The 24,203-nt window shown below is 38.4% G+C and overlaps 3 protein-coding genes across 7 annotated transcripts in view; 2 read left to right on the forward strand and 1 right to left on the reverse strand.

Annotated features, from left to right (window-relative positions):
* Window positions 1–15,639, forward strand: part of LOC127425399 (ankyrin repeat and IBR domain-containing protein 1-like) — a 48,953-nt gene extending 33,314 nt beyond the window's left edge. For 3 of the 4 annotated variants that reach the window (XM_051671386.1, XM_051671389.1, XM_051671388.1), the window contains 9 exons: window positions 17–103; window positions 188–254; window positions 397–542; window positions 651–829; window positions 2,060–2,111; window positions 2,810–2,884; window positions 5,459–5,579; window positions 5,697–5,740; window positions 12,166–15,639. In XM_051671386.1, coding sequence (XP_051527346.1) covers window positions 17–103; window positions 188–254; window positions 397–542; window positions 651–829; window positions 2,060–2,111; window positions 2,810–2,884; window positions 5,459–5,579; window positions 5,697–5,740; window positions 12,166–12,903 — 1,509 coding nt within the window. In that variant the 3' untranslated portion in view covers window positions 12,904–15,639. The remainder of the gene's footprint in view (window positions 1–16; window positions 104–187; window positions 255–396; window positions 543–650; window positions 830–2,059; window positions 2,112–2,809; window positions 2,885–5,458; window positions 5,580–5,696; window positions 5,741–12,165) is intronic. The other variant, XM_051671387.1, reaches the window with a different exon arrangement.
* A 159-nt stretch (window positions 15,640–15,798) lies between these two features.
* LOC127425440 (GATA zinc finger domain-containing protein 1) lies at window positions 15,799–22,089 on the forward strand. Of its 2 annotated transcripts, none has more exons than XM_051671460.1 (5): window positions 15,799–16,234; window positions 20,477–20,599; window positions 20,702–20,761; window positions 20,842–21,025; window positions 21,241–22,085. In XM_051671460.1, exons 1-5 carry the CDS (start codon window positions 16,055–16,057, stop codon window positions 21,420–21,422), a joined length of 729 nt encoding a protein of 242 aa, XP_051527420.1. In that variant the 5' UTR covers window positions 15,799–16,054; the 3' UTR covers window positions 21,423–22,085. The 2 variants fall into 2 exon arrangements, with proteins under 2 accessions (XP_051527420.1, XP_051527421.1); XM_051671461.1 differs by lacking the exon at window positions 15,799–16,234 and adding an exon at window positions 17,673–18,884 and having other exon boundaries at window positions 21,241–22,089.
* Window positions 21,820–24,162, reverse strand: LOC127425451 (cation channel sperm-associated protein 4-like). The gene is made up of 3 exons (XM_051671477.1): window positions 22,879–24,162; window positions 22,107–22,242; window positions 21,820–21,975 (listed from the first exon to the last, which is right to left on the reverse strand). The coding sequence occupies exons 1-3, from the start codon at window positions 23,097–23,099 to the stop codon at window positions 21,820–21,822; spliced, it is 513 nt and encodes a 170-aa protein (XP_051527437.1). The 5' UTR covers window positions 23,100–24,162.
* Between the last annotated feature and the right edge of the window lie 41 nt (window positions 24,163–24,203).

Consider the following 24,203-nt stretch of genomic DNA (forward strand, 5'->3'; position numbering starts at 1 on the left):
TTTTGTATCTTCACAGGCGGAAAAAAAACACAAGAGTTTTCAGGAACTCAACTGTTTTATGCATTATTACACTCGATACAAGAACCATGAACACAGTTATCAGGTTGGCATCTTTATAAAGAATGTCTTTAAAAATGAATGTCCCCTTATTTGTTCACAATCACAAATAGTAATTTACTTTCACTAGTTGGAAGAACGACTTTTGAAAACAGCTAAAGAGAAGATGGAACAACTGAGCAAAGCTTTCATTGGAAGTGAGTGCAAATTTGATTGAACCGATCATGCATATTTTCAACTACATATACTGTAATTGACTTTATTTTTTTGTAGAATGTATGTTAGATTGCGAATAATATAAATTATGCATTTACAATTCCAAATGTCGTTTTCTTAAAGGGGAAGGATCCCCACCTGACACCACATTCATTGAGGATGGTGTTCATGAACTTCTCAAGACCCGACGCATCCTTAAGTGCTCTTATCCATACAGTTTCTTCTTAGAGCCCAAAAGCACAAAGAAAGAAATATTTGAACTTATGCAGGTACTAAGATCAATATATATTCACCACTTTCCTCTTTAGAAAAACAACTATACATCTATTTATGTTTCTGTTTTACATAATATTTTGTTGCACACATGTCTCCAACAGACTGATTTAGAGATGGTCACTGAGGATCTTGCTCAGAAGGTGAACAGGCCTTACCTCCGCACCCCTCGCCACAAGATAATCAGCGCTACATATCTGGTGCAGCAAAAGAGACGGGAGTTCTTGGCCTCTGTGGCTCGAGGTGTTGCCCCAAATGATTCACCTGAAGCTTCACGTCGCAGGTAAAGACAATTGCTCCCTCTTTTTATCAGGGTGTTGCAAAATGTTGTATTTATTAATCTACAGTGTTCCCAATGTCATGTAAAACCTGGAAATATCAGGGAATTTTCAAATGTAAAACACATGTAGGGGTCATACAGTGGCAAGAAAAAGTATGTGAACTCCTTGAAATTGCCTGCATTTATGTATAAATTTGTCTTAAAATCTGGTTTGATCTTCATCTAAGTTACAATAATGAAGAAAAAGAAAACTATCTTTTTTAACTAATAACACACAAATTATTGTATTGTTCTCATACATATTGAATACATCATTCAAACATTCACAGTGTTGGTTGGAAAAAAATATGTGAGCCCCTTGGCTAATGACGTCAACAAAAGCTAATTAGAGTCAGAAGTTGGCAAACCTGACATCCAATTAATGAAACAAGGTCGGAGGTGTGGGACTTTGACTTATAAAAAGCACTCAAACATTTTGAGTTTGCTATTCACAAGAAGCATCTGCTGACATGGACCATTCCTCACAAAAAAAGAGATCTTAAAAGACCTACGATCAAGAATTGTTACTTTGCATAAAGCTGGAAAGGGTTGCAAAGTTATCTTGAAGAGCTTAGATGTTCATCTGTCCACAGTTAGTAAAAGTGTTGTTAAATGGTGATAATTTAGTACTATGGCTACTCTCCCTAGAAGTGGCCGTCCAGCCAAGTTGACTCAGAGAGCACACTGCAGAATGCTCAGTGAAGTGAAAATGAACCCTAGAGTGACAGCTAAAGACTTGAAGGAATCATTGGAAATGGTTAACATCTCTGTTCATGAGTGTAATATACAGAAAACATTAAACAGGTATGGTGTCCATGACAGGACACCATGAAGCACCATGTTTGGGAAGAACAAGCAGCACTACGTATGGCATAACATGGCACCACATACCAACATGAAAACATCTTCCCAACGTTGAAGTACATTGGAGGGAGCATCATGATTTGGGGCTGCTTTACTGCTTCAGGGCCTGGAATGCTTGCCATCATCGTGGGAAAAATGTATTCCCAAGTTTATCTAAATATACTACTGGATAATGTCAAGGTGGCTGTGCACCAGCTGAAGCTCAGTAAAAGTTGGGTGATGCAGCAGGACAATGACAAAAACCAGCTAATTCCAAAGGGTTCACATACTTTTTCTTGCCACTGTATATGAATATAATAATACTGAAAAAATGTCTTCTTCTTTTTGCAGTTTTGCCGGTGGGACTTGGGACTGGGAGTATCTGGGATTTGCATCGCCTGAGGTATCAGTGTATCTTGTGGTTTTGTGTTTACATTTTCTGTTTTTAACTAACCTCTGCTCTTGCTATTGCAAAGCTCGCACAAGCAGCCAGAGTTGTAGCTCACTAGACTATTAATACTCTCTGACTTTATGGTATGTTTGTGCTAAATTAAGGGTGGGAATCAGCAGGGACATGGCGATTCAATATTATATGAATATCTAGGTCGTAATACGATAATATTGCTATTGTTTAGTGTATTGCAATACTGATATATTGCAATCTTTTACTCCCTTGTTTCTCATTCATATTCATTGGACTTTGTTGCTTTGGGCAACAAGTGCTGGACCTCTTGCTGTACTTTATCGAGTCATAGTAGTAGCATGGAGCATAGGCACGTCAGTGTCTATAAAAATTAGCGACAAAAGGGAATAGCATACCATGATTCCATTGCGTTTATCAATACATGAAAACCCTTGTAATGATGCAGTCTAGAGGTATGTATGATCTGTGCGGACATAATTTTAAATTAAACCAATTATAACTTTGCATGCTCGTTCTGAGTTTGCATTTGGAATTAATCGAGTGTGCAATGACCGGATGCTGCGGTACTTTTATTCTTCTCATATATTTGAGTGGTAGTCCCCCCCAGTTTAAATGTAAGAGAGTTGTATGTTGCTGTATTGTACTAGCAGTCATTGAATCTCATTCTGTGTCCAAAGATGGTGAGGAATCACCCAGTACGGGGATCAAACACACAGCGTGAGAGCAATTACAATCCAGGAAGCCAGCCGCAGGTACTACTGAAGAGAAAAAGCCGAACATGCTTCAAATTTGGTCCAGTGTCAATTTATAATCATGACTATGTGCTATATGAAACTTATGAAGTCAATCTGGAATTAGTTTTAAATGTAATATAGTTTCTAGCTTTTAAAGGCTGGTCATCTCCTGGAATAACCCAGAAAAGGACTATGCCATTGCTCAATTCAAATGATTAACTGAAGTAGAATTCCTGTCCTGTGGTCAACTTCACCGTTCTTGAAATATGGACACTGTTGTAGGTTGCTTTTTCATGCATTGTGTGCCTGTGTGAATGGTCTGCATTCAGTCTTTTTAACAACTGTAGAATTCTGAAAATATAAGCAGTTTGTTGCAATTTTTTTTTTTTTTTTTTTTTGTTTTTTTTTTAATTGCAATGCAACATCATAAACCCTAAAACAGATGATTTAAATAAATTTACAGCTTAAATAAGAAGTATTAATGTAAGTACTTTAAAAAAATTATACGCTTCACATTTCTATCTTTAAACCCTCCAAAAATTGGCCCCATTCACTTCCATTGTACAATTGTGCTGAAAAGTTTCCATACCCTTGGAGAATTGGTAATATATGTACCATATTTAAAGAAAACATGAGTGAGCAGGCAAAACACATTTCTTTTATTTCTTATGGGATTCATATTCAACTGTAGGTTATAACAGAATGGCACAATCATAAAACAAAACTTGGCAACAAAGAAAAAAATGAAATGACCCCTGTTCAAAAGTCTGCATACCCTTAGTTCTTAATACTGTGTATTGCCCCCTTTAGCATCAATGACAGCGTGCAGTCTTTTGTAATAGTTGTCTATGAGGCCCCAAATTCTTGCAGGTGGTATAGTTGCCCATTCATCTTGGCAAAATGCCTCCAAGTCATGCAAAGTCTTTGGTCGTCTTTCATGAACCGCACGTTTGAGATCTCCCCAGAGTGGCTCGATGATATTAAGGTCAGGAGACTGTGATGGCCACTCCAGAACCTTAACCTTTTTCTGCTGTAACCACTGGAGGATCAACTTGGCCTTGTGCTTAGGGTCATTGTCGTGCTGGAAAGTCCAAGAGCGTCCCATGCTCAGCTTTCGTGCAGAAGAATGCAAATTGTATGCCAGTATTTTCTGATAACATTTTCTGATATTTTCTGCATTCATCTTGCCATCAATTTTCACAAGATTCCCCGTGCCTTTAGAGCCCACACACCCCCAAAACATCAGTGAGCCACCACCATGCTTCACAGTGGGGATGGTATTCTTTTCACTATAGGCCTTGTTGACCCTTCTCCATGCATAGCGCTTATGGTTGTGACCATAAAGCTCTATTTTGGTCTCGTCACTCCAAATTACAGTGTGCCAGAAGCTGTGAGGCGTGTCAAGGTGTTGTCGGGCATATTGTAACTATGCTTTTTTTGTGGCATTGGCACAGTAAAGGCTTCTTTCTGGCAACTCGACCATGCAGCTCATTTTTGTTCAAGTATTGTCGTATTGTGCTCCTTGAAACAACCACACCGTCTTTTTCCAGAGCAGCCTGTATTTCTCCTGAGGTTACCTGTGGGTTTTTCTTTGTATCCCGAACAATTCTTCTGGCAGTTGTGGCTGAAATCTTTCTTGGTCTACCTGACCGTGGCTTGGTATCAAGAGATCCCCGAATTTTCCACTTCTTAATAAGTGATTGAACAGTACTGACTGGCATTTTCAAGGCTTTGGATATCTTTTTATATCCTTTTCCATCTTTATAAAGTTCCATTACCTTGTTACGCAGGTCTTTTGACAGTTCTTTTCTGCTCCCCATGGCTCAGTGTCTAGCCTGCTCAGTGCATCCACGTGAGAGCTAACAAACTCATTGACTATTTATACACAGGCACTAATTGCAATTTAAAAAGCCACAGGTGTGGGAAATTAACCTTTAATTGCCATTTAAACCTGTGTGTGTCACCTTGTGTGTCTGTAACAAGGCCAAACATTCAAGGGTATGTAAACTTTTGATCAGGGCCATTTGAGTGATTTCTGTTACCATTATGATTTAAAAAGGAGCCAAACAACTATGTGATAATAAATGGCTTCATATGATCACTATCCTTAAATAAAAATTTTTCTTGTTTTTTTTGCATGATCAGTTATATTTTCAAAATCAATGCCAAAATTTCACAATTTCTGCCAGGGTATGCAAACTTTTGAGCACAACTGTAAGTGCCTCACTGTAACCTCCATTTTTGCTTTTTTTTTTTTTTTTTTTTTTTATAAAGAAAAGGAGGGACGAGTCAAAATTATTTTCTGTAGTAATCAACATTATGCCAAAAATGCGACTGAGCTTAACTAGTATTGAAACCAGAATATTTCTTTAAGTTATATGGAATGGGGCCAAAAGACTATCATTCTCAAATGGGACATTATAATTTATTAACCGAATTGTATATGAGTAATTTTGTTTCTTTTTAATTTATTTATCTTATAGAGTCTATCCATGTTTTCCAAAGGAGAACATGACCCATTCTCATCCTTAATTGCTCCTCATTGACAAATCAAGTATTTTGCAATTAATCTGACCTTGATGGTTCCTGCAGGAATACTCAGAGTTTCAGTACAGACGCAGACACAGACAGCGGCGTAGAGGAGACCTGCTCAGACTGCAGAGCCTCCACAGTACCTCCCCTGAACCCCACGATTCCAATGACAACACTTTAGGTACAGCTCCTAGATAGTGACATTGCATAATGTTACAATAGAAATTTTACTTAAAAGGTGATTTTAAAAGAGCCACTTTAGGCCAATTTGAAATCCATGTCCAATTTGTGTCCACAGAAACACATGATGGAGACGGTTTACAAAGACATGGAATCTCCACGGTGAATATTGTGTTCATATGTGTTATGTATGTTTTTCTAATGTTATAGGTGATGTTAAAGTAAGATTTAAAAACCCCATGAAATAGCTTGACATTTTCCTTCCTGTGTTGATTGGCATTGTAGCTTATGTCACAGCCGTGAACAATGATTTGCTACTTGCTAGTCAGTTACAGGTGGTATTATGGTGAGAGTGTTGGTTATTCATGTTTTTGAGACGTTACAGACATTACATCAGAAATTTGTATAATTAATTCTGATTTGAAGTAATAGCCACCATCATCCAATCACTGCAACCATGTTAAAATACAATTATACATTATAAATTCTGAATCTATATACTGATTACCATTGTCCCATTTCTGCCAAACATGTTGAGTGATCCAAATATCATCTGCAGCCTGAAACTGAACTTTAGATAAGAAGTTTTTGAATGAATGCTCTTATCTGCATAGAGAGCAATAGGATGCTCCCTTACTCCCTATTTATTGAATGGTCTAACTGGTCTCAGAATAGTTCGAAATGCACCTTATTTTCCTCCTAATTCCATATAAATCCTCTGAAAGCAGCATTTTTCAGCATTTGGGTGAATCATTTATACTCTATGTGATAATGCACAGTAAATAAAGGATTTCTAAGGAAAACATTTGCATACATGTACATTGTGTTTAGCATCGTGGCGTTTCACGATAAATCGCTCGGATTTTAAAAATGGTATATCGGATGAAACTAGACTCTTTTTGAGAATCTTTTGACTCAAACAGGTTTTAGTGTAAAACTTAAGGTTTCTTACCAGATGTAGTATTGGTGGCGTTTCTCCCATGTTGTTTGATCACATGACTCCGTGCGTCAAAAGTTGAACCCTTTACTGACTGCACAGAGTTTCCTGAATGGAGATCAGTCGGTTTAAATGAATTTAAATTATGCGTTGCGTAAAGCCAAAATACAATGTCCACACGTGTACACGGGGGCCTACCAGGATATTAAATTTGTAAATTATCATATCAAAATGTACTAAATTAGATGGCCCAGTTTGTTGTTGTTGATTAATAAACGTCATAACTGACAACATCTTTTCATTTTGTATATCAGGGATATTACATTATTAATGATAATGTAAAATTATATATACAGTGCATTCAGAAAGTATTCATACTTCTTATGCTAAAATACTTTAAACGTTTATTTTTTTCACATCAATCCACTCTCCATACTCCATAAATGACAAAGCAAAAAACTGAGGCGATTACAGCCTCAAGTCTTTTTGGGTATGATGCGACAAGCTTGGCACACCTGGATTTGGGGATTTTTTGCCATTCTTCTCTGCAGATCCTCTCAAGCTCTGTCAGGTTGGATGGGGACCGTCGGTAGACAGCCATTTTCAGGTCTCTTCAGAGATGTTCTATTGTTCTATATTCAAGTTCGGGCTCTGGCTGGGCAACTCAAGGACATTCACAGAGTTGTCCCTAAGCCACTCTTGTGTTGTCTTGGCTTTGTGCTTTGGGTCATTGTCCTGTTGGAAGGTGAACCTTCGACCCAGTCTGAGGTCCTGAGTGATCTGGACCAGGTTTTCTTTAAGGATATCTCTGTTTTTTGCTGCATTCATCTTTCCTTCAACCCTGACCAGTCCCCCAGTCCCTGCCACTAAAAAACACCCCCACAGCATGATGCTACCACCACCATGCTTCAGCGTTGGGATGGTATTGTGCAGGTGATAAGTGGTGCCTGGTTTCCTCCAGACATGATGCTTGGAATTGAGGCCAAACAGTTCAAACTTCATTTCATCAAACCAGAGGATCTTGTTTCTCACAGTGTGAGAGTCCTTTAGGTGCTTTGTTGCTTTCTTGCACTGAGAGGCTTCCATCTGGCCACTCTGCCATAAAGCCCAGATTGGTGGAATGTTGCAGTGATGGTTGTCCTCCTGCAAGTTTCTCCCATCTCCACACATGATCTCTGGAGCTCAAGCAGAGTGACCATCGGGTTCTTGGTCACCTCTCTTACTAAGGCCCTTCTCCCCTGATTGCTCAGTTTGGCTGGGCGGCCAGCTCTAGGAAGAGTCCTGGTTGTTCCAAACTTCTTCCATTTAAGAGTTATGGAGGTCACTGTGCATTTGGGAACCTACTATGCAGCAGAATTTTTTTTTGTAGCCTTCCCCAGATCTGTGCCACGACACAATCCTGTCTCTGAGCTCTGCAGCCAGTTCCTTTGTTCTCATGGCTTGATTTTTGCTCTGATATGCATTTTCAGCTGTGAGACCTTGTATAGACTTGTGTGTGCCTTTCCAAATCATGTCCAATCAATTGAATTTGCCACAGGTGGACTCCAATCAAAGTGTAGAAATATCTCAAAGATGATCCAGAGAAATGGGACGCACCTGAGCTAAATTTCAAGTGTCGTAGCAAAGGGTCTAAATACTTATGTCAGTGTGATATTTCAGTTTTTTTCTTTTTAGTACATTTTCAAAGTTATCAAAAATCAGTTTTTTGTTTTGTTATTATGGGGTATGGAGTGTAGATTGATGTGAAAAAAATAAATAATTTAAAGCATTTTAGCATAAGGCTGCAACATAAAATGTGAAAAAATGAAGGGGTCTGAATACTTTCTGAATGCACTGTAGGCTTTTGGTTCACATCTTTGGGGTTTTTTGTCGATGAAGGGTTATTTGAGCTTTACGGATGGTGCGGTTACAGCAGGAAACACTGCATTAGCATATAGATGGCATTAAAGCTAATAAACATTAACTAAAAGCCACAAAGCTCCAATTTTTATTTCATGGATTCAAATCAATCAAAATCAAATCACTTTGTCACACAGCCATATACACAATTGCAATGGTGTGTGAAATTCTTGGGTGCAGTTCCGATCAACATAGCAGTCGTGACAGTGATGAGACAGTACCAATTTACAATAACACCAAATTAACACAACACAATTTAAACATCTGATATACACATAATTACACTCAACAATATACAAATAATAACATACTGTACAGTATACAATACGCACTATATAGATACACATTATTCAATAAAAATAAAAAATAAAATATATAAAAAAGTATATATAGTGTATATATAGAATGCACAGTATTGTACTGTATTGACATTCAGCTGTCGGTTGATAGTCAGTTATTAAGAGAGAATATAATATATTAATAATATAATTTATGACAGTCCGGTGTGAGATATAAGAGTAAGGGTAATAAAGTGCAGTGCTGATGTATTTGATCGTGGGAGATCAAGAGTTCAGAAGTCTGATTGCTTGGGGGAAGAAGCTCATGAAGTCATGAAATCATGAAGTCGGCTGGTGCAGGTCCTGATGCTGCGATACTGCCTACCTGATGGTAGCAGTGTGAACAGCCCATGGCTCGGGTGGCTGGAGTCTCTGATGATCCTCCGAGCTTTTTCACACACCGCCTTGTATATATTTCCTGGAGGGAGGGAAGCTCACCTCCGATGATGTGTCTGGCAGTTCGCACCACCCTTTGCAGTGCTTTGCGGTTGTGGGCTGTGCTATTGCCGTACCAGGCGGAGATGCAGCCAGTCAGGATGCTCTCTACAGTGCAGGTGTAGAACCGTGTGAGGATGTGGCGGTTCATTCCAAACTTCCTCAGCCGTCTCAGGAAGAAGAGGCGCTGATGAGCCTTCTTCACAACGACTTCAGTGTGGCTGGACCATGTGAGTTCCTCAGTGATGTGGACACCCAGGAACTTGAAGCTGCTGACTCTCTCCACTGGTGCTCCATTGATGGTGATGGGACTGTGTTCTCTGTCTTTTCTTCTGAAGTCCACCACAAGCTCCTTTGTCTTACTGACGTTGAGGGAGAGGTTGTGCTCCTGACACCAGTGTGTCAGAGTGTGCACCTCCTCTCTGTAGGCTGTTTCATCATTGTCAGTGATCAGACCTACCACCATCGTGTCATCAGCAAACTTAATGATGGCATTGGAGCTATGTGTTGCCACACATTCATGTGTGTACAAGGAATACAGTAGTGGGCTGAGAACTCCAGTGTTGAGGGTCAGTGATGAGGAGATGTTGCTGCCTATTCTAACCACCTGGCGTCTGCTTGACAGGAAGTCCAGGATCCAGCTGCACAGCGAGCTGTTTAAGCCCAGAGCCCGGAGTTTCTCATCTAGCTTGGAGGGCACTATGGTGTTGAATGCATTCTCACATAAGTGTTCTTTTTTTCCAGGTGGGAGAGAGCAGTGTGTATTGTAGATGCAATGGCATCATCAGTGGAGCGGTTGTTGCGGTAAGCAAACTGCAATGGGTCCAGTGATGGAGGCAGCACAGAGCAGATATAGTCTCTGATTAGTCTCTCAAAGCATTTGCTGATGACGGGGGTCAGAGCAACAGGACGCCAGTCATTAAAACAAGTTATTTTTTATTGTTTTGGAACAGGCACAATGGTGGATGTTTTAAAGCATGTGGGGACTACAGACAAAGAGAGGGAAAGGTTGAAAATGTCCGTAAAAACACCAGCCAGCTGGTTCGCGCACGCTCTGATGATGCGGCCCGGAATGCCGTCTGGGCCCGCGGCTTTGCGGATATTCACCCGTCGGAAGGATCGGGTTACATCCGCTACAGAGACAGAGAGTGAACTAACCTCTGTAGCTTCAGCCGCGAGAGCTCTCTCCGCGAGGGCGGTGTTATTTCCCTCGAAACGAGCATAAAAAGTATTTAGCTCATCCGGGAGAGAGGCAGCGGTGCTCATGGCGGAGTTTTTATTTCCTTTAAAGTCCGTGATGATGTTAATTCCCTGCCACATGCTTCTAGAGTTGGTGGTGTTAAACTGTCCTTCAATCTTGCTCCTGTACTGGCGTTTTGCGGTTCTGATAGTTTTTCGGAGGGCATAACTGGCTTGTTTATGCTCCTCTGCGTTCCCGGAATTAAAAGTGGAGGTCCGCACATTAAGTGCCGTGCGAACATCGCTATTAATCCAAGGTTTCTGATTCGGATAGATCTGTACTGTTCTGGTCGGAACCATGTCCTCTACGCACGTTCTGATGAAGCATATTACGCTATCAGCGTAAAGCTCGATGTCGTTATCAGAGGCAGACCGGAACATCTCCCAGTCCGTGTGATCAAGACAGTCCTGTAGCGTAGAGTCTGATTGGTCCGACCAGCACTGGATCGTTCTGAGGGTGGGTGCTTCCTGTTTCAATTTCTGCCTGTAAGCGGGCAGAAGCAGAATGGAAGAGTGGTCTGATTTGCCAAATGGTGGGTGGGGGAGGGATTTGTAGCCATCCCGGAAGGGAGAGTAGCAATGGTCCAAAACCCGGTCCCCTCGTGTGTTGAAACTAATGTGCTGGTGATATTTTGGTGCGACTGATTTTAAACTGGCTTTATTAAAGTCCCCGGTCACAATGAACATGGCCTCAGGGTGCGCGGTTTCCTGCTCACTTATAATCCCATACAGTTCCTTGAGTGCCCGGTCTGTGTCGGCTTGTGGGGGAATGTACACAGCAGTGATAATGACCGCTGTGAATTCCCTCGGTTGCCAGAATGGTCGACACAGAAGCATAAGAAATTCCAGATCAGGAGAGCAGAAAGACTTGATAGAATGAACGTTCCTCTGATCACACCAGGATTTGTTGATCATAAAACATACACCACCTCCTCTAGTTTTACCTGAGAGGTCTTTCGCTCTGTCCGCCCGGTGCACGGAGAACCCCGTGGGTTCAATGGCTGAGTCTGGAATCTCCGCAGACATCCAAGTTTCCGTAAGGCAGATAATGCAGCAGTCCCTTGTATCTCGTTGGAAAGAGATCCGCGCTTTCAGCTCGCAGAGCTTGTTATCCAGAGACTGAACATTTGCCAGGAGAATAGTGGGTAGCGGGGGTCGATTTGCGCGGCGTCTTACTCTGATGAGAATGCCAGCTCTGTTTCCCCTTTTCCTTTTGCGTTTCCGCGGCCGTGCTGCCCAGACAAAGGGCTCCGCTTGCGTGTTTGTAAACAGCGGGTCGGCATTGAGGAATGTGAAGTCCGGTTTACGGTATGAAATTGCTGAACCAATGTCCAAAAGTGTTTGTCTGTCGTAGACAATAAGGCAGACAACATCCAAGACAAAAAACGTAAGAATTGTGAACAAAACAAACAAAACATTACTATGTTGTGTCGGAGCTCGCAATGCAGCAGCCATACTCGGCGCCACCTTGAGTCAATCTTATGGTATTCTTTAATACCATAAGATTTACAGCGTTTAGAGTTTCATATTACTTCATATCTAAGTTGTTATGGTATTGCTTGGTGTCAGTTTTTCTAATTACATTGCAAAATCAGCCACATGTTTTAATATGCATTTTATTAGCAAAGTTTTGAAGAATATTCAAAGAGGCTTTACTTTCTGTGAGAATCAAACTGCATCTATTGAGTTATTTGACTTCAATCCCTGTCCCTGTTTTTTGTTTTGTTTTTTTGCCTCAGGCACATGGGTCTTTGGATGAGGATGACCCAAATATTCTCCTGGCTATTCAGCTGTCCCTACAGGAGTCCGGGCTGGCCTTGGACCCCGAGTCTCAGGATGTGCTCAGTACTGACCCCTCTGTAGGAGCCAGTGGCTCCTCTTTGCCCTCTAGACTGGATTCTGCCCCCCATACTGTGGATCCCCCCCGGGCTTCCATGAGCAGCTCTGAGCTCCTGGAACTGGGAGACAGCCTTATGAGACTGGGCAATATTACCAGCCATTACACACCCTTTAACATGAATTCCTACCCTAATGCCTTAGGTAATGCCTTCACCCCTACTGATCCAGACTTCCTGGACCCTTCCACCAATGCCAACCTGCTTGGCAACATTATGGCCTGGTTTCATGATATGAACCCACAGAGCATTGCACTGATACCCTCGAATGCCGGTTCTGATCCACTCGTTTCTGGAGAGGGACACGAAGAACCTGTTAAACCCCAGGAGGAGGAGAACGAGGTGGGGAGGCCAGAGCAGGGTTCCCCACCTCTGACAAAAGAGAGTGCAGGCATGTTGATGCCACAGTGTTTGGAACTAGAATGTGTGGATGATGCACAACCATCTAAAGTAGAGCCAGACTTGGAGGATTTGGGCAGAAGTGAAGATCTCACTGGCACAGTTTGTCAAGAGAGCAGTAGTGATCGTGATGTCCAGGTAACTGACCTCTCAGAGTGGGAGGAAGAAATGCACCTTGTGTGAGGAAGTAGTTCAGTTAAGTTCACCAACAGAGTGCTCTTATTGTGCCAAAACACTAAATATAAGCAAAACTGTGTCTGTATAAATAACAAATCTGGTGCAATGGGGTTAGACAGGGCTTGTCGTATTGGTGTGCATCTGGTGAAAGAATAAAGAGTGTGTGGTCAGATTCAATATGATGGAAGTTGGTTTGATAACAGTGTGAGGAAGAGAATGTTGCAAAGTATTATGCCCAGCAAGGTCACTTTGGCCATCCCCAGAAATCTTGCTTTGGGTGCCATGAGCAAATCAGTAATAGATTAGAGATTCATTCATCTGTGCCACTTTATATTAGGTGTCTTTAACTACTATGTACTAACATTAAAAATACATACAATACAATGTACTTACTGTGTAACTCTGTTGTTCTGCAAAATTCTCACAAGATTCACATTTGCTGCTACTGAGGTTGAGGTACGGGTAGAGCTAGGATTTAGATTAGAGTTAGGGTTTAGGCTAAGGATTGGGTTAGGGTTAGGTTTAGGATTAGGGGTTTAGGTTAACAGTGTAACTACAGATGTCATTAAATGCAGGTACTTTAAATGTAAGTAAAATGTAACACATATGTACATAATAAGTACATTATATCAAATGCTTAAGTACATAGTACATGAAAACACCTAATATAAAGTGGGTTCCATTCTTCATTTAAAGGGATAGTTCACCCACCCGCCCCCCCCAAAAAAAGAATATTCTGTTGTCATTTACTCTATTACACTAATTTCGTTCCAATCCTGTATGACTCTTTTTTTTTTTTTTTTTTTTTTTTTTTGGTGGAACACGAGACATTTTAAAAAATATTGATGCTGCTGTTTTTCCATACAATGCATATGAATTGGGAAAGAGGATGTCAGTCCTTAACTATATCTCTCTGAAATAGTAAGTAAATTATGACAGAATTTTATTTTTTGTGAACTCTAAAAAACAAAAAGTTCAAATGGTTGAAAGAATATGAAACATACATTTTTAATATGGTTTAATCTTTCTGACAAGAAAAAAAGTAATGTTTACATACAGATGAAAATAGATGATTGCTGAATTTAATTGAGAACGTGTCAATCAAATGTTTCTGGGCTGTTTCAGTTACTGTAAAACAGTGTGTGAAGTCAAGCCACCATTAAGACCTGATCTTGTGAGTTCTTTCCCCTTCTGTGTTTTATAGTTTAAAGCTGCAACAGACCTCTTATTTAGCAATGCCAATTTGTGGCTCCATTTGAAGACACAAATTCCCTATTTGTTAATCATGCCACATTTAATGCAAGTTAATTGATGCATATAGCACAATGCACATTTCAGATATTACAAATTAGGTTATTTCTATTTCAGTGTACTGTCATGCAGTCCAGCATTCATTTAGAAGTGCATCAACGGAATATTTTGAGTTAAAAAACAAAATACTACTTGCAAATTAACTTAATTTCTTATCTAATCTATTGTGACTACTAAACACAATACTTCTGATATCCAGTGTTGTGTATTTCACTGGGCTCATGCATAATAGATACCCATAAAGACACTCCACAGGTCTTCTGAAGCAACACAGACATGTATTTACAGTGTTTTTTATGATTTAGTTTGTGTCACACTTCCCTTCTTAGTCAGAAACATAGGAGGTCATTCTGTTTAACAACAAAAGATGTACATACAGTATGTGTCCAAACTTATTCTAATCCATAAACCATTTCTCACAGGTACTGTGGTGATAGCTGTTTTGCTATCTTAACCACTATATCTCTTTCTCACTAAACATACTGTGCAGAATCTAAGAAGCTTTTAATAGAATATTCCAGGTTACATACAACTTAAAAGGATGGTTCATCTCAAAATTAAAATTCTGTCATTATTCTGTCACCCTCATATTGTTCCAAACCTGTACGAGTGACTTTTTCCATAGAACACAAAAGGAGATTTTATGAAGAATGACAGCCAATGTCACCATTCACTTTCATTGCATCTTTTTTCCCCATACAGTGAAAGGTGACTGAGGTTGCTCATCAGTGTGCCTTTTTTCTTATATACATGTTACCTAATTAAGTTAGTGTTTGACGTGTCTATTAACTACAATCAACTTCTGTACTCATTCAATGAAATGTTAATGGAGAGTATTTGGTTCATATTGATAACAGCCTCATGTCTTGTTCTGCAGTGAAAAGGTTGCCATGATTTGATTGCATTACAATTTGTGTGTGGCTCTTTAGAAGTGTCTTTTAATGGTTAGGACCGTATAATCATAGAGTGAAGAGAAGAGGGAAATAGACAATTTAGAGTTGGTACTTATAGTTGGTGCATTTAGTTTGGCTTTATTCCCTCTGATCAAGTCTTGCATAAAGTGAGGGCCAGTTTTTTACTTTTTTGCCCTTTGCCATACATCATCTTGCATTTTGAGACATGGGCAGTTTTTACATCTTGATCTGAATATTGTGTGAAGATGGATTGTTTGATTTTATTATTATTATTAATATTATTATTATTATTTCCTGCTTCCTGTTAGATATTTATGGTGGTGGTATTTTATATCTAATTTGTTTTGTTTGTTTTTTTTAACTTTTTTTTATTATTATTGAAATTTGACCATTAACATTGAATTGTCATTGCACTTTCATACTTGATACATACATACTTGATACATTCACGGTTTTGTAATTTGTAGCCAATAAACAAAGTATTTCGCTCAAGGTTTGCCCAGATTAAAAAGTGTGAAATGCAGCCATTTTTTTTTTTTTTTTTGTCTGTCTCCATTTACTGATTCAAAAGATTAATCTGCGCCATCAAGTGGAATCTTTCTACCAGACATTCTATTCCAGCTTGAAATAAGGACGGGAGAAAACAGGACTTTTATTTTAAAATTCAGAAACTGGTTTCCCGGAAGTATTCTGCCTGCTACATCATAAAAGAAACGGCACCTAACATTCATTGTTTTCAAAGTGATGGATATGATTTAATGTTGAACTAATGGTACAAATTCGTCAAAATCTATATTTATTATAGGCATTGGGCTAAAATCGCAGTTTAACCGAGAAGTTAATCGGTTTTGAACAGAAATAAGTTGCAGGCTCCATCACAGTTGTATACTCAAAACACAACGTAGGCAGATTGCTGCTTGCGGTCAACAAACATGCCTCTTGGTTTAAAACCATGTTGTGCTGTCTGCAAGACAAACTCTTCTTCCATGTGGAAAAAGGGAAACCAGGGGGAAATTCTTTGTAACAACTGCACGGGTAAAAGTATAACCAGTGGAGGCTCCGGAGCATCCGCTTCATCTACCATCCAGCAGAATAATGGCGGAGGAAAACAGGTTTGACATTAATTTATTTATTTTTTAAATCTACTGTTCTAACCTTAAAATGTCAGATCATCTGTATTGCAAGCGCAGGACTTCGCGCCCTTGTGGTACAATTTGGTTTATTTAAAGGCGTTAAAACGTTGCAGTGTGTATACAGTTTAATGCAGAGTATGAGGGTCATCGACAAATGTCCGAAATTATTTTTTATCTTTAGTTTTAAACACGTGCCAAGTATGTAGAAATGTATAGTTTGTGTCCATGTTGATTTCATACATAAAAAATACATTTACAGCATTTTCAAAAAATAAAATAAAGTTTTAAAAAATGCAATTTGGTTTAACCATTAAAGGAGCAAAATGTAACATTGACATCAAGTGTTTAAAATGGGTACTGCAGTCCAAATTCAAAATATTGGAGAGAGTTGTCTCCCTGCCCCCTCCTAACCAGACTCAAAGCTCACGCGGTTGCTAGGTGGAGGACACGCAACAGCAACGAGTAAACTGACAATGTCAAGTGACGAGCCTTACACTGTAATTTGATCAGCTAATGTATACGTTTGCAGTGTTTATATTGTTTGCAAATTATAAACCAACTCATGTGGATTTGTTATAACTCTGTTAATGTTAGCTAGATTTATTGCTGGCTACCATGGCTGCAGCGCTGTGTTTGCCCGCTAACTTGTTATAAATTTGGCAGCCCAGGGTGTGGAAATACTATTGGTGAGTGGGCAGTGGGCGGGATCACACAGGCCAAAACGTAAACAAATTCCGGCTCGAATGGGCATTTAAAGTAGAATATACTGACTGTAGCGATGTTTTCGGTGAAGCCAGTATTTCAACTTTGCATGTTTCCTAAATCTCTGATAATATATTATGATAATTGTATGCTGTAGTACAGTAAATATATTACATATTGCACCTTTAAAGTAATAGTTCACCCAAAAATGAAAATTTGCTGATAATTTACTCACCCTCAGGCCATCCAAGATGTATCTGAGTTTCTTTATCCATCAAAACAGAATTTAAGATCTTTAGGATTTCATTTCAGGCCTCCTCCTCTAATCAATGCAAGTGAATGTACTCCATTTTTTGACGGTCCAAAATGCATATTTAGGGTGCATCAAAATAATCCACACGACCCCAGTCGACAAATAAAGTTCTTCTAAACGCAAACGATTGATTATTTTTAGAAACAAAACAATGCTTATATACTTTTTAATTACAAATGTTCACTTCCGTACATCTCTGTGACATGCGCTCATGAGAGGGATGACGTGAGCTCGTTGGTAAGTACACGTGTCAATTGGAGGAGGAGTCAGAAAGCGTGAAAGTATATTCACTTGCATTGTTTAAAGGAGGGGGCCTGAAATGAAATCCTAAAAGTCTTCAATTCTGTTTTGATGAAGAAAGAAACTCTGATACATCTTGGATGGCCTGAGGGTGAGTAAATTATCAGCAAATGTTCATTTTTGGGTGTACTATTCCTTTAAGTAAAAAGTCTAAAAATACTTTCCATGCACTTTGAATACACATGAGTGAGTGTACATACAGTTGAAGTCAGAAGTTTACATACACCTTAGCCAAATACATTTAAACTCTGTTTTTAACAATTCATGACATTTAATCGTAGAAAACATTCCCTGTCTTAGGTCAGTTAGGATCACCATAAGAATGTGAAATGTCAGAATAATAGTAGAGAGAATGATTTATTTCAGCCTTTATTTCTTTCATCACATTCCAGTGGGTCAGAAGTTTACATACACTTTGTTACTATTTGGAAGCATTGCCTTTAAATTGTTTAACTTGGGTCAAACGTTTGGGTAGCCTTCCACAAGCTTCTCACAATAAGTTGCTGGAATTTTGGCCCATTTCTCCAGTCAGAACTGGTATAACTGAGTCAGGTTTGTAGGCCTCCTTGCTCGCACATGCTTTTTCAGTTTTGCCCAAAAATGTTCTGTCAGATTGAGGTCAGGGCTTTGTGATGGCCACTCCAATACCTTGACTTTGTTGTCCTTAAGCCATTTTGCCACAACTTTGGAGGTATGCTTGGGGTCATTATCCATTTGGAAGACCCATTTGTGATGAGCTTTAAGTTCCTGGCTGATGTCTTGAGATGTTGCTTCAATATATCCACATAATTTTCCTTCCTCATGATGCCATCTATTTTGTGAAGTGCACCAGTCCCTCCTGCAGCAAAGCACCCCCACAACATGATGCTGCCACCCCAATGCTTCACGGTTGGGATGGTGATCTTCGGCTTGCAAGCCTCACTCTTTTTCCTCCAAACATAACGATGTTTCATCAGACCAGAGGAAATTTCTATAGGATATAGATACTTGTCTACCTGTTTCCTCCAGCATCTTCACAAGGTCCTTTGCTGTTGTTCTGGGATTGATTTGCACTTTTTGCACCAAAATACGTTAATATCTAGGAGACAGAATGTGTCTCCTTCCTGAGTGGTATGATGGCTGCGTGGTCCCATGGTGTATATACTTGCATACTCTTGTTTGTACAGATGAACGTGGTACCTTCAAGCATTTGGAAATTGCTCCCAAGGATGAACCAGACTTGTGGGGGTACACATTTTTTTTCTGAGGTCTTGGCTGATGTTATTTGATTTTTCCATGATGTCATTGTCAAGCAAAGAGGCACTGAGTTTGAAGGTAAGCTTCAAACATCCATAGGTACATCTCCAATTCAGTACACCTCCTATCAGAAGCTAATTGACTAATTGTCTAAAGGCTTGACATCATTTTCTGGAATTTTCCAAGCTGCTTAAAGGCACAGTTAACTTAGTGTATGTAAACTTCTGACCCACTGGAATTGTGATATAGTCAATTAAAACTGAAACAATCTGTCTGTAAACAATTGTTGGAAACATTACTCATGTCATGCACAAAGTAGATGTCCTAAATGACTTGCCAAAACTATAGTTTGCTAATATGAAATCTGTGGAGTGGTTAAAAAAATTAGTTTTAATGACTTCAACCAAAGTGTATGTAAACTTCTGACTTCAACTGTAAGTTAATCATTATTTAAAAAAAAAAGAAAATTCAAACATTAATAATAATGATTACCTTGAAAAAGGTTTGAAAACTTTAAAAGAATATATTATTTTACAAGTATACATTTCTGAGTCACGAATATCAAGTTAACTTGAGTTATTGTCATTTGGGGTAAAAGGGGTTCTGTTTGCAGATTTTTTGTTTCTTTGTTTATTACGACAACAACATGATAACCTGCAGGTTGGTTACTCCACCTGACTTTGATTTGATCGACAAAAGTTCAAATATTAATAGTTTAAAACAAAATGGTTTCACTGCATTTTTAAAGAAATAAAAATAAAACATTATTCCAAACTGCTTATGCCATTTCTTTTGTCAAGAATGTCAGCTTTTAAAAGAATATTCCGGGTTGAATACAAATGAAGTTCAATCGACAGGATTTGTGGCATAATGTTGATTTTCTACAAAAGACAATTTCAAATCGTCCACAAAAATCGAGATTACAACAGTGAGGCACTTACAATGGAAGTGAATGGGACCAATTTTTGGAAGGGTTTAAAGGCAAAAATGTGAAGCTTATAATTTTATAAAAGCATTTGCATTACAGCTCAAATAATACATGTTTTAACATAAGAATTAAAGTTGTTTCAATCATAATTTCGACAGTCATTTTAGAGTTTTAAGGTTTGAAATGACATCGTCATGGCAACAAAGTTGTAAAATTGGTTATAACTTTACACAGAAAAGGTTAGTAAGCAATTTATAACAGTAAAATCATGTTAACACACATATTAAAGTCTTGTAGCTATACTTTTGAAACAATTCGTTTTTTTATATTTTTTTTTTTTTATGTTTATGGATTAGCTCCATTCACTTCCATTGTATGTGCCTCACTGTAACCCAGATTTTTTTTATTTTTTTGAAGAGGAGGAGCAATTCAGAATAAATTTTTGTGAATATCAACATTATGCAACAAATTCTGTTGATTGAGCTTAACTTTTAAAGAGACCTTTATTTCTTTTACTATCTCCGGATGGTTACACCATGTTAAGCCCCAGAAAAAAAAAAAATATTAAAATCACTTTGAACTCATGAAAGCATCTTCATCATAGTGGAGGTGTATTCAAGTAAAGGATTTGTGTGAATTGCATTTTGTATGTATTTTTGAGTAACTTAATCGATCCAGACGAAAACAACAAGCATCATATCATTGAATTGATACACCATGAATCAGTTTTCTTTCTTTGTAGTACAAACAGGAGATACACAGACGCTCAGCTCGGTTACGGAGCACCAAGTACAAAGCGCCAGCATCTGAGAAAAAAGTTTCAACCAAAGGAAAGGGTAGACGACACATTTTCAAATTGAAAAATGTAAGTACTTTTCATTCGGCCTTGTGTATGGCTTTTATCCCTGTATCTATATGGTTTTTATAAAATATGTAAAAACTTTTATCCTTATGTCCTGAAATATAGCCAATCAAAGCACCAGAGTCAGTGTCGACGATCATTACGTCTGAGTCCATGTTTTACAAGGTAACTTTTCTCCTGTGTTCAAAATGTTTTTCTTACTGCCACATACATTGTATTCACTAACTTGCACTCCTTGTGTTTAGGGTGTCTACTATCAAATAGGAGATGTCATTAAAGTAATAGATGAGGAGGATGGGAAACCATATTATGCACAGATTCGTGGTTTCATCCAGGACCAGTACTGTGAGAAGAGTGCTGCATTAACTTGGCTGATCCCAACTCAGGCCAGTCCACGAGATCGGTTTGATCCAGGCACTTACATTGTTGGTAAGTTCATGTACAAATGTCTGTTCCTGACAGATGTGCTCCACTTAAAATAATGTCAAATCTACAAAAAGTGTATCAGCCAAATTGTTAAAGGAAATGTTAATTTACTTAGTCAACCTGGATGCATCAGCAGGACTGTCATATTCCCTATTCAGAGCTTAAGAGAAAGTTTATTTTATGACTTACTGTATAAATGCGTTTCTTTCTTCACATAGGCCCAGAAGAGGACTTGCCAAGAAAAATGGAATACCTGGAGTTTGTCTGTCATGCCCCATCAGAGTATTTCAAATCAAGGAGTTGCCCTTTCCCAACAATACCAGTTCGTCCTGAAAAAGGCTACATCTGGACTCATTTAGGACCAACACCTGCTGTTGCCATCAAAGAAACTGTAGGGTGAAGTTAACCCTTAAAATGACTAAGACATTTTAAGAACTTACAAGGGATTTTTTTTGTTTTTGGAAAAGACAATTGAATCCAATTTCAAATATTGAACTGACATATGACAGCAATTATGCTTGGACCAGGATATATATATATGTATTTATATAACAAATACATTTACAACTCAGTGTACAGAATATTCATGAGCATATTTGAATGTGATTCAGTGAAGTCGCATTAGTTAAAATAGAAACATCAAGTACAGTTAATATGTAACAAAATTCGGATTGACAATTTTGTAGCAAATATTCCCTGAATAAAGAGTTCCGCTAAGCCATTTTACGAGCTTAAATCTTTATTCAGACAAGAAGTTAATGTTTAAAAATATAACTTAATACCACTCAGTTTACAACTCATTTGTCCTCTGTGCTTCTCACAGAAGATTTTGAGTTTCCAGTGGCTGAGAGAGTAAGGTCTGCTTGAGATGAGGTTTCCATCTGTTTAGCTGCATGGAATATCATGCCCCTGTCCAGGTGTGGTGAGTCTGTGCTGGTGTCTAAGATGTGTGCCTGAAACAGATTCCAACTCATTTTATGACTTCTTATTACATGAGCAAGTATGTATTTCTGCCTATGTTTTATTGGGCAAATGCTACAAAAGATTCTTTTTAATAAATGTTTAGAATATATCTGGAACTCACCTTTTCGAAGTTGATGAGAGTGGAGAGGATGTCTCCAGTGGCAAGCTCATTTTTTAGTTGGTTCTCCAGGGAGAGTGTTTTCCTATATGCCGTAGGTACATGATCGTGCTTTTTTTTATGCACCTCCTCTACAATCCTACAGATATTATCAGATTTTATTTCTTTTCCATTTCTACAACCAATCTTAAAGGGATAGTTCACCCAAAACTTTAAATTCTCTCATCATTTACTCACCCTCATGCCATCCCAGATGTGTATGATTTTCTTTCTTAGGCAGAACACTTATAAAGATTTTTAAGAGAATATTTCATCTCTGTAGGTCCATACAATGCAAGTGAATGGTGATCGGACCTTTGTAGCTCCAAAAATGACACAAAGGATACATAAGTAATCCATAAGACTCAAGCGGTTAAATCCATGTTTTCAGAAGCGAAATGATAGGTATGAGTGAGAAACAGATCAAAATGTAAGTCTGAAGATATGGATTTAACCACTGGAATAATATGGATGGTATCCTTTATGTAATTTTTGGAACTTCAAATGTCTGATCACCATTCACTTGCATTGTATGGACCTACAGAGCTGTATTGTTCTTCTAAAAATCTTCATTTATGTTCTGAAGAAAGTCATACACATCTAGGATTGCATGAGGGTGAGTAAATGATGAGAGAATTTTCATTTTGGGGTAAACAATACCTTTAAGCTGGGCTGGAGTACCTAGAAATTACCAGTATAATGTATAAAAAAAAAATTATACTACATTGAAACGTACATTTCTATCTCTTGACGAATCTCCAAGCATTCATCTAGGTTCCTCTGTATTGCTGATATAACGATGACCAAATCCTCATAGGTTTCTACTGTCAGGTTCTCTAGGTATCCACTCTTCAATGTCTTTTGACACTTGGTTATTTTCTTTATCACCTCCTCCAGTATGGCATTGTCCTCTGGCCTGTCCTGTTTATGTTTTAAAACATTACAGTTTTTTTGCATTATAAACAAACACACAATTTTCCATTTTCTAGAGAAAATGTGAGGGGTGCTCGTCCATGCAAAACTTTCTGCCAAGATGCTGGGGTGTTCTTATGCGGTTGCTACGATTGTTTTTAGAGTGTTACGAAGGTGTTCTGGGTGGTTGCTTGTTTAAGCATGTTTAACTGTGTGTTTACAAGCTGAATAATATTTAAGAAATATTGTGGGTTCAATACAAGTTAAACACTCGACAGCATTTGTGGCATAATGTTGATTACCACAAAAATGTATTTTAACATCCCTCATTTTCTTTAAAAGAAAAAAAGAAAATATCGAGGTTACAGTGAGGCACTTACAATTAAGTGAATGGGGCCAATTTTTGGAGGGTTTAAAGGCAGAAATGGTGAAGCTTATAATTTTATTCTTGTTTAAACATGTATTATTTGAGCTGTTAAATTGTTAAAATCGTCTTTTTGTGGGATTACAGGGTTTATGGCATTACGTCATCATGATAACAAAGTTATAAAATTGGATTTAACTTTACACAGAAAAGGTTATTAAGCAGTTTTCTCAAACTAAAGTTCTGTTAACACACATAGGGCTTTATTTTCGTGAGTGCGCACAGCACAACACGCTACGACCGTGCTTATCCATATTCTAAGAACAATTATTGTGCCAGCACAAATGGGCATAGGTGCGAGTGTTTGCGCTACTGTGGGTGTATTGTATAAGTAAATGAAGTAATGTAAAGCACAATTTACTGTTTTCCTAAGAATTTGGTCATTGCGCTAAGACAATTCAATACCACCTCTTAACTCAGCGCAAAGTCCAAATTCAGTTCCTGCATTTGCAGTTTGGAGATTTCATGAGCAGGTGGTAATAAAGTTCAAATAATGTCCACATTCTGAAAGTACAGAATATCAAATAATGTCCTTGACAATCGCTGTTGAGTCAAAAAATTATGAGATTTGTGTTACATTTTCTAGAGGTCATGGTTTATTTTTTCAGTTATTATTGTTATGTTTAAGTCACTGGAGAGAGTAAGATGTTTGGATTTGGTATGATTTTTTTTTATTTATTTTTTTTGGACCACTTCATTATTTTGATTATATTTTTGAATTTAGA

This window comes from Myxocyprinus asiaticus, chromosome 34 (genome assembly GCF_019703515.2).
Source record: "Myxocyprinus asiaticus isolate MX2 ecotype Aquarium Trade chromosome 34, UBuf_Myxa_2, whole genome shotgun sequence".
Taxonomy (NCBI): domain Eukaryota; kingdom Metazoa; phylum Chordata; class Actinopteri; order Cypriniformes; family Catostomidae; genus Myxocyprinus; species Myxocyprinus asiaticus.